Here is a 13,932-nt window from a genome sequence, read left to right on the forward strand (position 1 = left end):
GCATATGCATATATTCAAATTTGCCTAATAACACTTACAATTCCTGTTAGTCTTTTAGCATGAACACAAGTTTCTTTTTTTAACTCGGATAAATACAATTTTGTCCATAAATAGGTTTAGTAATTTCCCACCAGAGAAACTTCCGGAGCAGTTCCCTCATCCACTAGTCTCAGGCTCAGCGGCTATTTTAACTTGCAGACAAAAATCGTTATTTGTATCAGATGCTTATGGATCGCAGCCAGGAGGAAAATGGCGGCTCACCTCCTTCAGTGGGTCGTTCAGCTCACTCAGGATGTTGTCTTCGTCGAATATCTTGCCCTGGTAGCGGTGCTCATAGTAATCATGTATCTTCTGTCGCATGTCTGCTGGTAGCTTATGAAAGGACATATATTGCTCCACTTGCTTGTACTGTAAACAGAGAGAAAAAACAACAACAATGCAATCGCTCAGTGAGAAAAAGAAAACACTTCAACGAGTAACTTTTAAATATTAAATTATTTCAAGTGACAAATTGAGAAGCACTTTGGTAATATAGCAATAAGAGCTGTAAGAATAAATTATTTTGACCTCAGGATTACATTACATTACACTATTGGCATTTGGCAGACACTCTTATCCCGAGCAACATACAGTTGATTAGACTAAGTAGGAGACAATCCTCCCCTGGAGCCATGCAGGGTTAAGGGCCTTGCTCAAGGGTCAAATGGCTGTTACAGTGGCTACACCGGGCTTAGAACCATGGACCTTGCGTGGTTCTTACCTTTACCTTAACCACTACGCTACAGGCCACCCTTCATGCACTGCAGACAGTACACTGCTGAGAGCATATAAACCAATAATGTGGTAAAGGGAATGGGAAAGCTCCCTGAACAAATATATGAATAATGCATTTCCCTTGTAAAATACAATAATTGAATAATTATGGATTATGGCAAAGGCTGGGTCTTCGTCACAAAATTCTGTGGATCCAGTGGATCCATGGATCCTGTGACTTTTCAGTATTTTCCACAGTTTTTAGTGCTTTCTGTGATTTTGGATAGTGACTGTCAGCCTGTCAACCTCGTTCATTTCCCCCCGCTGCGCGTGATGAGTCAGGATGAGATCTATGAATTCATTTAATAAATTGCTGTTAAAAAAACGATTTCATCAACTTTTTTTTCCTTTGCTTTTCAACAACTTTGCAGTGACTGCTCTGTGACTTCAGCCAATATTTTCAGTGACACCTAACCTCAATTATGGAAATATATACTTACATTAAATTATCTTTTTACTTGAAAACAATTCATAATGTTAATGTAAGATATCAGAAAGCAGACTTAGTAGCATATGTGGTATTGTTACTGCTAGCTAGGCAGACAGATGTTTTGTTTACTACTAACAAGAAAAGCTAGCTATGCTGACTTAAGTTCAAGCTCTGCCCACTAACTAACTGCCTAAACTATTGAATAGGTAACTAATCAAGTCAAGTGTACCTGCCTAGCCTAAGGGAAGTAAGCTAGCCAAGTACACTTGACTTGATTAGTTACCTATATATATATATTATATACTGTGGGATCCAGATTTTTTTTCCATTTAATCCTGGACAGAAAGCTTTCGGAACAAATGGAAGTTACTTCAAAGCTTTGCAAGAACTACTCAAAGACCAAAGAAGAGCAAGGAACACAAGCACCTGACCTCAACCCCACTGAACATTTATGGGGGCACTTGAAAAACGGACAAAAGCCAAGCATTCAGAGTGCATGTTGCCATTAAACCAAAAGACATACCAAATACGAAATACATTTTGTAATGCAATTTTCTCGCTGAAATGGTTATGCTAATAACATAATTCGCACTCCGAATTCGACCCCACTGTATGTCTGTTTTTAATCTCCCCACCCCCCAGTGTTTCAGCTGAAACAGCCCAGCAGCTTTACTGTGCATTCATTCATTCATTATCCTAACCCGCTTATCCTGAACACGGTCGCACGGTTTAGACTCTCCAATCAGCCTAACCTGCATGTCTTTGGACTGTGGGAGGAAACCGGAGTACCCGGAGGAAACCCGCGCAAACACGGGGAGAACATGCAAACGGGGATTCGAACCCAGGACCTCCTTGCTGTGAGGCGGCAGTGCTACCCACTGCACCATCCGTGCCGCCCATTACTGTACAGATGGTGTAAATATCTAGAGTGTGACAGGTACACTGCAGTTCAGCTGCATAGAAGACTGAAGTCTGAAGGTGTACTGGTTAATATTCAGGGCTAGATTACATTACAATCACTTGGCTGATGTTCTTATCCAGTCCGATGTACAGTTGTGTTTATGTTACACAACTGCTTTAGTTACATACACGTAGTTAACACACTGTATGCACAATTTATCCATCTTATCAATGACTTTTCACTGCAAAAACAGGATCAAACAGCAATATTGTGAGAGGTTCAACAAGTTAATGTCCAGTGTCAATCCTACTCTCCATTTTAAAGCCATTTCATGCAATCTGCCTTCTAATGTAAGGTGTAAGATTAAATGTGACACTTAGGAAAGGGAGAGAAATAAACAAGACGGCACCGAAAAACAGAAAAATGTTGATGTTTAAATCGTACAATGCAATGTACATGGTTTCACTGAAATGCTAATTAATTGGTCTGCTTGAATTCCAGCCTCAAGTTTCCCATTATATTATACAAGTAAAATGTGACAGAAGCGAAAATGCAGTTCAAGACCACAAGTAATTAGTGTAATGTTCCAAAAAATAGGATGTCTTGGCATGTTAGTCAATTTGAGATGGGCTGAGTGCTTTCTGGAAGCAGTAGCAAAACGTCTGCCTTTTGGAAGGCAGATGTAGCGTAAAGGAACCCTTGGGGTGGCTGTTGTGTTTTTTTCAGGAGAGATGATATTTATCATCACCAGTGCCTCTGCTGGTAACCAGGGGAAACACGCAGTGGTTTGGCACAGCGTTTTTTCACTGAATGCCAAGTGATTAAAGTGGGTTTTCTCTCAAGTGCCCAGTAGGGCCATCCATCAACATAATCAACCGTAGGAGACAAAGACGCCCATAACCGCCTTGTGATCTTCATATTCCTCCCTGTGTCCATCTCATTGAGTCATGACCAAATTTCTAATGAAATCCTGGCTCTGTTTGTTCCTCAGAGGCGTTCTAAAAAGTAGGGATTGCGAACATATCTGCGTCACGGTATTTACACTACCGTTGGATGGCAGTGTACCTTAATAACAGGATAACTATGAGCGAGTAACTATTCCGTGTGTACAGGCTGTTGTACTTGCTAACCGTAGAACATAGGTATTCAGAAATTCTTGTACGAATGATGCTTGCCCTAACCATACCCCTCCCAAAAAGAAGGCATGGTATACCAACACTTCAAAACAACGCTAAAATGTAAAGTATGTGCAATTCTAGAATTTATAAATAGCACAAAGATCAGTGCATGCTCCACAGTGCATACTAAGAACTACTGTATGTACTTATTTAGCCAATTAGGTAAATTGCCTGAATAATATTTAATATGTCCAAAAGCCATATTCTCCAGTGAAGAGCCAAACATGCTTCACCAAGTGCCTACTTATTTTCCCAGACAGACCCTCAGACTCCCGCATTAAGTCAATGCACACAAATTACTGCAGATGTAACAACACACAATCTCAATAGAGAACAGCAGAGAGAGGCTAGAAGATATATGACTCAGAAAATCCTTCTGATGCTGATGCATAAAAAAGTAATTAGGGGAACATTTTTTGGGACGGTCACATCCTGACATAAATATAATTGGAAATCACAGAGGGGAGGATTGGCCCACGGTGACCTTTGACCTACACGCAACACACAGCGAGGGGTGAAAATGGCGGTAATTAAATTCAGAGCGTGTCGCACCTTGCTCCTCAGTGAGTCAGCAAGGCTGCTGGCTGGTGATAAGGCAGGGGTTTTGTTTGAAGCAAACGGACATCGAGTGCCCAATAAAGCAGGTTTAAATTTTGATTTTTCTTTGGGGGTGGGTGGTTTGAACTTTTAGACAGGGGGGGGGACATTGTTACTGTGCACCGATCATACAGATGAGTTTGCTGTCAAATTTCTAAACGCATTTCCCAGATATCAAAGCTGCGCCGCTAATGTCGTTTCAGCAAATTCCTGCTGGTAAAATATGTCAAAAAATGTCAAGTACAATCCGTGGAACCACTGCACTGCAACCTTGCCTCTTTAGGCTTGTGCTACAGCACAATAAGAAAGGCTTTTCACTGCATCGCCCAAGCCTATTTCTTTTAGGCAGAGCAGTAAAAAACGGCTCTCGGCCTTTATGACGGAGAACGGTGACGACATCACTGTGACTCAGTTTCGTCGGCAGGCATAACTAATGCGCTCTAATTACCATAATGCCATCACGCAGTATGCTTCCTTTTCAATATAATGATGAATTAAAAAAAAAAACTCTCCTTCCAGGTGTGCTGCCGTGAAATAACAACGAGTAAGCGACTGGACTGTGACCGGAACAGCGTTTCGTTTGTCCTGCTCGGACAGGCTGTTGAACCATCCATCCATCCATCCATTATCTGAACCCGCTTATCCCGATCAGGGTCGCAGGGGGGCTGGAGCCTATCCCAGCATACATTGGGCGAAAGGCAGGAATACACCCTGGACAGATCGCCAGTCCATCGCAGGGCGCACACACCATTCACTCACACACTCATACCTACGGGCAATTTAGACTCTCCAATCGGCCTAACGTGCATGTCTTTGGACTGTGGGAGGAAACCGGAGTACCCGGAGGAAACCCACGCAGACACGGGGAGAACATGCAAACTCCGCACAGAGAGGCCCCGGCCGACGGGGATTCGAACCCAGGACCTCCTTGCTGTGAGGCGGCAGTGCTACCCACTGCACCATCCGTGCCGCCGCTGTTGAACCAGCGTGCGGAAAAAGCTCCATCGCGGAGGCGCCCATTCTCGGCCTGCGCAGGACCGAGCGCGCAGTTCTCCGCTCTCCCGTCAAATTAAATCCGGGGCTGGGAAGAGGCAGTGTTATATTGGATGTCAGGAGCAATGTTCTCACTTGGCCCCACTGTCTCCTGTGGGCCAAGAACAACACGGTGAGACCTCTGCTATTGCAACAGATTTTCTCAGAGAGGAAAATACCTTGCCAAACAGACATTGGATACAGCTTATAGAGCATTTCTTTGGCGTGAAGAAAGGCTCCGAAGGTAAGGCTGTGACACACACTGTAGCATGATATCTCTCCCTCCGTCCTTCTTCCTCTCTCTCTATCTGTCTTACACTTTATGTGCAGAATGTGGGTGAGACCCATTTAAACTGTATTGTGTTGCTGCCTTTCGTAATGGAATATATACGCTCTCCCGTATGACTCAGGCCATCCATCATTTCCTGCACTTTGCTGTTACGCGTTGGTTCCTTGAATTCCATACCGTCGGAATTAATGATTGTTTTTTTTTTCATATCCTTAAGCCATATACAGTACCTTTTCTATTTAGACGCTAATATCCCTTTGTGCCATTCCATCTTCTATTGTAGGAGACAAATGTATGCGTTTTTAACAAGTACAGTAGTGGACTGTATCTGTTATTTCCCCAGAAGAAAACACAATTCATAACTGTCTGTATATGTATGTATGTATGCATGCATATAATGTATATCAGCATGTGTTATGGGTATGGCTGTTGCATCTTTCAGACCCCAGTGTGTATGTGTGTGTGTGTGTGCATGTACAGTAAGTATGTACGCATGTGTTTCATGAATTATGTATGTGTGTACGTTTGCATGTTTGTATATACACAGGCTATCTGGGAAGCCTTGAAGGAATAACATGATGGTTGGTCTCATGTTCTCGGTTTTTATATACTATTTTTACATTACATTACATTAATGGCATTTGGCAGACGCTCTTATCCAGAGCGATGCACAGTTGATTAGACTAAGCAGGAGACAATCCTCCCCTGGAGCAATGCTGGGTTAAGGGCTTTGCTCAAGGGCCCAACGGCTGTGCAGATCTTATCGTGGCTACACCGGGGATCGAACCACCGACCTTGCGGGTCCCAGTCATGTACAGTAACCACTACGCTACAGGCCGTCCTAATTTGCACAAGAGGGCATTGAAGAAACATGATGAAAGTATTAAATATGTTGTTCTTTAGTTCTGGAGTTGAGAATGTTCTCCCAGTAGTACGTAACCTGAGGATAACCACTCCCCTTATCCCTCCCCTATATCTCGGGTCCCACAGTTTGCACCGCTGGCCTACAGGAAAGTGGGGGCACGTCGTAGCTAATTAACAGTTCTCATTACCACGCCGAGACACTTCGGGTGAACTTTTATAGCGGGAAATTTAGGCTTATAAAATACATTTAAATGACTGAATAATAAAAAAAAAAGTATGCACATTTGTTTAACTGTTGCCTAAAGACAACTGGCAAGTGTCACGTTCCACCATGCCACTCGGTTAAACACTGGAGAGCGGTGAATTGATTCGGTTTTAGCTGCGGTTACAGCAGCAACGGCGTGAGACACACAGCCCTTGTGTGAGCCTTGTGCAAGGGCGTCTCAGATAGAGCCAGTAACGCGTCCACTGCTGCTGCTGTAGAGATACGGCCCGAGGGAGAATCTGGGGCCGTTCGCTTTATCACACCCCCGAAGCCCAAGTGCACCCAGCTCTGCATTTCAGCTCCACAATAGCAGCTACCGCGTGTTTTACACACACTTCATCAAAAGGCTCCAATCCAGGAGCTCGGTTACTTCACCTTCCACATAAGGAATGTATCCATTACATTACATTACATTACATTACATTACATTAATGGCATTTGGCAGATGCTCTTATCCAGAGCAACGTACAGTTGATTAGACTAAGCAGGAGACAAACCTCCCCTGGAGCGATGCAGGGTTAAGGGCCTTGCTCAAGGACCCAACGGCTGTGCGGATCTTATTGTGGCTACACCAGGATTAGAACCACTGACCTTGCGTGTCCCAGTCATGCGCCTTAGCCACAACGCTACAGGCCGCCCAACGCAATGGAATGTAAGACAGTGCTTAAAACTGGGAAATAAACTAGCACTGACCTTAAATAAGGCACGGTATTTTATTATTATTATTTTATGTATTTGGAAATCAAATACATCGGTCATCAAATCAAGTGTGGGATTCCTGAAACATATGCAGGCCTTGGTTGTCTACCTATCCAAGGTGTATCAGATTGTTGGTACATTTGATGCACGTACCTGTTCATGTTGGTTAGCATGAGAAAACATCCTAACAATCCCATAAAAAGCTTCTTGCTTACAGGCTCAATGCAAACCTAAACCGTTTGTTGCCTTCCGCAAATATATAGTAAATGCGTAGACCCGGTACACGCGCTCTCTCCCCAAGGCACGGTCAGCCAAGTAAACCAAAAGCCAAATACACCATGCCAAATGACGGGTTTGGCTGTGTGCTTCTGGGTCTTCATCATCATCATCTTCATTATCATCATCATCATCATCACCATTATCATTATCAGCATCATCATCATCACCATCATCAACTAGCAAGCTCACTCTAAAACTAAAACTAAACTGAAATTGAAATCAAAATGCTAAAATAAATAGGTTATTGAGGTTAGTTAAGGTAGATAAAATCAAAAGGCTATTTAATATTCATTTATTATTACATTCATATAATAATTGTATTGATCAATATTTTTTGTTTGTTTTTGTCTTGTAATATGCGGTATGTAACTACTTCAAAATAATTAGCCGAAATAATAAAGCATTCTAAATAGAAACATTGTCAGCGTACTGCATATTACAAATTCAGAAAACAAAAAACAGTATTAATGCCAAAATGGTTGAAACTATCAAAACTGATCATACGCATGTTTTTCGTCAATGAGGCCCATTGTTTCCAAGTACAGTAACACTTTCGAAGGACATTTTCACTATTGCCTGCCCAATTTGTTAGCCGATCCGTCCCAAATGACTTCTCAGTGAAATGTCATGTCTTGGCAGTGGATACAGTGTCTCAATAATGTTCACCCTTGGTGAGCAATCGATTCAACACCACTGCACAACTGTACCACAGATGAGACTTCCAGCACTATTGTGAAAGGGAAGTGGGCCAACCATAATAATATACGGCATTGTTTATATTTAAGGAGATGTTATGTAATGCTGGGCGCGATGGTATTTGTGATACAGCACAGTACAGTAAAATAAAAGTCCACAGTCTGGCAGACGTTTTGAAAAGAAATCAAATCGAACATGATGTAACTTCCCAATAATCGAGCCTTGAACTACCTTGTAAAATTGGTCACCATACGTACAGTAGAACAGCCACAAACCTACACTGACATTCATGCAAAGAGGATGTTTTTTTCTGTTTTAAAGCAATACTCCATAGTTTTTACTTACAGTGACTGTGGTAGCCAGTTTAATTATTCACATTTCAAATATAGTTGTATTATTGTACCATAGTGACCTGCTGTCATCTAACTGGTGAGATTCAAATCACCCTGCGCCATTCTCAATTATTCCAGTGAGTCGATACAGAATTCCTGTGACTTCAGAACGAGAGACACCGGCAGCTTAATTGCATATTTCACAACTGTAAAACTATTTTATTTGTGTAGAAGATTAGAGGTAGAATCATCTGCCACTTGGTGTGTACCTAATATTAGTTTGAGGGTTCTAAAGCCCATATCAATTATAACTGAGCACGACTCCTCCAATGCAGCAAAGCGCATTATCTGGGGCTTCGGTTCTTACTACCTCTCCATTCTGTTCCAGGATGTGCCTCTATGTACCGTAGTTCCATCTGGTACATATGTGGCAATTATGTACAGTGAAACACACTAGAGCAGGGGTCACCAGCACAGTGCCCGCGGGCACCAGGTCGCCCCCAAGGACCACACGAGTCGCCCGCAGGCCTGTTCTAAAAATAGCACAACTCACCAGTGAGCTGCATCTAAAATTTAATTTTATTCTGTTGCTATTTTTTTTTTAATCACACTTGCATTTATATAGATTTAAAAATGACAATATCTTAAAAATATGTTTATTATACATGGAGTTTAGATAAGTTTAGGTGAACTCTGACCTACACTAGTTCAAAGGTCAGTATTGTGCGTGTGACAAAACAAACTGGTAGCCCTTAGTATGACTCAGTACCCATGAAGTAGCTCTCAGTTTCAAAAAGGTTGGTGACCCCTGCACTAGAGCATGTGATCTGTATTACATACAGTACAGTATAACATTCTGTATAGATAAGATTCTTTCAAAAAGAATTCAATGAAAGGTCCTAAATAAACGTTCTATACATTTTACATTACATTTTAGTAATTTGGTAGAATAGTTAAAAACTGAATCAAATCAGTACTTTTTGTGACCACCCTTCAGCGTTAAAACTGCATCACTTCTCTGAGACAGCCAACGCTGTCCTGCAGTTCTATAAGACAATCAGCAGGGAGGTTGTTCCAAGCATGTTGGAGAACTTGCCACAGTTCTTCTTCAGATTTTGGTTGGCTCCTTGCTTCTGATCTCAGAGAGCCTTGATCAAGTTTTTATGTAAAAAGTAGTCAATTGCTTACAGTAATATATTACTTTTTCACATTAAATACAAAAATGTCTCTGTAAAATGAAATCTTTTGGAAAATTAATATTTGGAAATCTGAAATGTGTTCTTTTATACTAACACACACACACACAAATAAACATATATATATGTATATTCATAATAAAGTTTAGGGTGCCTTAGACTTCTGCACAGTACTGCATGTTCGGTAGTTAGCTTCCTATCATTCAGAAGTTAAACATTCTGGCACCATATGCATTTTTCAGGCAACGCATTCCGCTGCGTATCTGCACGTGGCTATAAGCGCCGTACGGAGCGAGGGGGTTTACCTTCTCCTGGTACTGCCTCCGCGAGGAGTCCAGCGACTGGATGAGCGCGGTGGCGTGGCCGACGAACATGGCGTAGCAGGTGGCGCCCACGATCATGCTCAGCATGGTGATCCACAGGTCGGACATGCTGACCGGGGCGCGAGCCCCGTACCCGATGCACAGCATGTGGCTCATGGCTTTGAAGAGGGCGTAGGAGTACTGCTTTCCCCAGGAGTCGTTCTGCGGGAGGGACAGGGGCGGGAGTTACCGAGCGAAGGCTCTCAGTGATGGATCGCTGAACCTCCGCGGAACATCCTGCCAACATGGCTACCCTTCATGCTCGAGTGCTCCAATCTACCGACTTCACTTCTTCTTTCTGTTTTAATTTGCCACTGGGCTTGCAGCAGCGGTTTAATTGGCTGCAGGCCCCGGCCAATCAGCATCTATTACTTCTGTTTAGTTTCAGGGAACTGATTTATGGCGTCTACCTGGCACAGAGATGCAGGGGACTCTGAAGAGAAGGAGGCACGGTCGGGATTAGGCCTGTATTGGCACGATGATTGCAAGTGGTTCAGTGTGTCTGCAAGGTTCGTACTCTATATGGTGAAGTGTGTAGCAGCATACAGTATTGTTTAGGAATATCAGTAGGGGGAAGGTGCTGAGATATTTCCCCCCCCCCCCCGCTGTAGATTCACGTGCAATACAATTTAAAGATGTAAAGACATCTTCCTCACACCCTCGTCTCATGTGCCGTATGTGAGATATCTCACTGTGCCTCGGTAACTGAATGATGTTTTGAGTTTCCGGGACTTGGGCATGCAGACATGCGAGCGAAAAATAGATCCATGATGTATTGGGCCAGAGGACAAGAAATACTGTGACGTCCACTGCTCCTTTTAGGAACAAACGAGCCATAAATAAACTCCAGTGCAATGCAGATCGATCGTCTCATGATGGCAGACACAGGTCTGTTACCTTGGACTGTGGCAGAGAAGCCAAGCTTACCATCATTACCATTCCATTACCCACACAGTGCTTATATATGCACCGAGATACATAAGTATTCAAGTCTGTGACAGGATTGACTTAAGTGGCAGTTATATTTTCTCAGGCTGAATCATGTCTGAGTGTATTTCTGATTCTTTGTGGCCTAGTTTGTTCTTAAAAAGAACTAAATAAATAAAAATTCCCTCTGCTGTTCTGGTTCCAGAATTTGCTGATACTGAGAACGGCCCAGCCCCTCCCTAAACCCCCCCGCCCCCCTGCCCCCTCCCCCCCCCTGCCCTCCCGACACGCTTTGAAATAGCGCTGACGATGATACCCACAAATACACTGTCTGCATGAAAAACAACACAGGTGTGCTGCATTCGCTATATACAGGGCATTTTCTTACAATTTTTGTTTGAGAAAAATACGGAAAATACGGAAAAAAAAACGAATTTGGTATGGCACTTTTTCTTTAACCTTGATGAATGACTGCAGGCAGTTGTTTCGTTTTTCCAATATGGATGTGTTAAAGAGGGCATCAGGTAGTTTCATAATCTGGTTTCTGTCAGCGGTAATTCAGTCACGTTCTATGGGTAGTGCATTACCTTGACTGGCTCACTAATGATAAAATATATTCTCTGCGCTGATTGCTGTAGCCCTCCCGGTGTGGAGGATGGCACACTCTGAGAAGCAGAAGCAGAAGCCTCTCTTGGATAATAGAAATCAGAAGTGCATGTGGTAGAAGCAGCATTTCACAACACCTACATTAACCTTGCCCTTGAAAAATGTAATTTATCTCCAAATCTTGAAGACTCTTACATACGTATGTCAAGAGAATACTTTTTGTTATTCATACAATCGTTTCAAGGGTACATTGCTGGCAATGATGGTGTGACTACTATCCTGCCCTGTTTCAATAGGGTTGACTAAAAAACTATTCTCCCACTTTTAACCGTGCCTTAAAAAAAAACATTCTGATATTCGGTGCATAATGATTTGGTTGATTATGACAATTTTAGCTACAGTACGGTAAGTTCTATTTCATTAAATGTTTTGGCACAGCAGCCCGAGAGCTGTAAAGCAATGCAGCTGAGCACGGAGCAGATCCCCAGACCATCTGTATTCAGACGAGAAGCTGGAGTGACTTTGCACAAAATGTCCGTCCTCTAGACTCGTGGTAATCTGATTCGCCGGGACAGCGGGCATCATCTGTCCTGAGCATCGCAGCCCTGGGGCTGCCGGAAACATCCGGTGCTAGCACGGAGAGTACGGACCCGGCCGGAGAAGAGTTCTGTGTGTGTCTGACATCCGGGGCTAGCACGGAGAGTACGGACCCGGCCAGAGAAGAGTTCTGTGTGTGTCTGACATCCGGGGCTAGCACGGAGAGTACGGACCCGGCCGGAGAAGAGTTCTGTGTGTGTCTGACATCCGGGGCTAGCACGGAGAGTACGGACCCGGCCGGAGAGAAGAGTTCTGTGTGTGTCTGACATCCGGGGCTAGCACGGAGAGTACGGACCCGGCCGGAGAGAAGAGTTCTGTGTGTGTCTGTGTGTTCCCTGCACGAGCGTAGCTACGCTGATTGGGCGGCCTGTAGCGTAGTGGTTAAGGTAAATGACTGGGACACGCAAGGTCGGTGGTTCTAATCCCGCTGTAGCCACAATAAGATCCGCACAGCCGTTGGGCCCTTGAGCAAGGCCCTTAACCCTGCATTGCTCCAGGGGAGGGTTGTCTCCTGCTTAGTCTATAATCAATTGTACATCGCTCTGGATAAGAGCATCTGTCAAATGCCAATAATGTAATAATGTAATGAATCAGGTCCAAACAGTGAGGGAAGCTCAGAACCGAGCAGCACCAGGACGTGGACACAGAGATGCTGTGCTGTACGCCTCCTGCTGCTCCACTCAGCAGCGATTGGGGAATAATGCGAAAACAAGGCCACAGACCGAGGGCGTACCTTAAATAGGCTGATGTGAAACCTTGGCGAGACTCGGTATAACTGCTGTGAGGGGTTTGGTACTGAGCTCTGACTGAACGTCGGCGTGTAGACAAGGGTTTGGAGACTAGACCAACACTGGTGGTGTGTGCGTTTAGGAAAGTTCCATGATGCACTAATTAATGCTGACACGGTAAGTAAAGTTGAACAACTTGACCGGCTATCAGACACATAGCAATTGAATTTTGAGGTAGTCACATTTATTTTCAAGCTATGGTTTTTGTGGAAGCACAATGGTGGTTTGATAGATAAGATAACTTGCATTGGCTAAAGGACTGGGAAAAATGTTTTATAAATGCATGTTATCAGCAGGTTGGATGGCTGTTTGAACAGGAAAGACAACATAGTAAAATGCTAGACATTTTATGGTGTATGATATGGCACAATAATCAGCTAGCTTTAGCATTATTAATACGCTTACCTGCATTACAGGTAATGTAATGAGAATTATGTTGCCATGTACGCTAACCTTGGCTTATTAACTCTTGTGTTGCCTTAATTGTCAAAAATGACCCACCACTTTGTTTAACAGCACAGAAAACCCCCTAAATGATCTTTTTTCAACTTGATTTCAAATTTGATGATTTGTGGTAAGTGACAGGTTGTTTCTTCATGCAAAATAGATTGGGTTTAAAATGAAATTAAGCTGCTATATTTTAGGGGTTCAGTGAAGGCAGGTCATTTTTGACCCTTAGGACACGGGGAGTATACAGAATGTTACTACACAAGGGTTAAGGAACAGCCGCCATGGCCAGTGGAGTAAAGCATGTGACGTGTTTGGTGAACAGATATCATGCCCCCAAATAAAAGACAGAGTCTCTCTCCCCTTTCCGGCCAATCAAATGCATTTTGTTTGTTTGAAATTTGCAGTTAATATACAGCCCAGCAAATAGGAATGTTTTTCCGAGCATTGGCTTTTTCATGGCAGACTGCATTTAAATAAATAAAAAAACGAAACAAAAAAAAAACAAGCAAATAAATAAATAGAACAATGAAATAGAAATAGAAAATCCAAATCAAAGACATGTATATATTTTAGACTCCGGTGAAGAATTGCGTTCTTTCAGTGTTTTCATAGATCTGAGGCAAAGGCAGCC

At 43.1% G+C, this 13,932-nt stretch overlaps 1 protein-coding gene across 1 annotated transcript in view; it reads right to left on the reverse strand.

Moving 5' to 3' along the window:
* The window catches only part of LOC133142412 (potassium/sodium hyperpolarization-activated cyclic nucleotide-gated channel 1), an 81,566-nt gene that overhangs the window by 23,977 nt on the left and 43,657 nt on the right, over positions 1-13,932 (reverse strand). Inside the window, exons 4-5 of the mRNA XM_061263607.1 lie at positions 9,877-10,095; positions 262-408 (exon numbers count right to left, since the gene is read on the reverse strand). Of these exons, the coding sequence (XP_061119591.1) occupies positions 262-408; positions 9,877-10,095 (366 nt within the window). The remainder of the gene's footprint in view (positions 1-261; positions 409-9,876; positions 10,096-13,932) is intronic.

This window comes from Conger conger, chromosome 12 (genome assembly GCF_963514075.1).
Source record: "Conger conger chromosome 12, fConCon1.1, whole genome shotgun sequence".
NCBI classification, from domain to species: domain Eukaryota; kingdom Metazoa; phylum Chordata; class Actinopteri; order Anguilliformes; family Congridae; genus Conger; species Conger conger.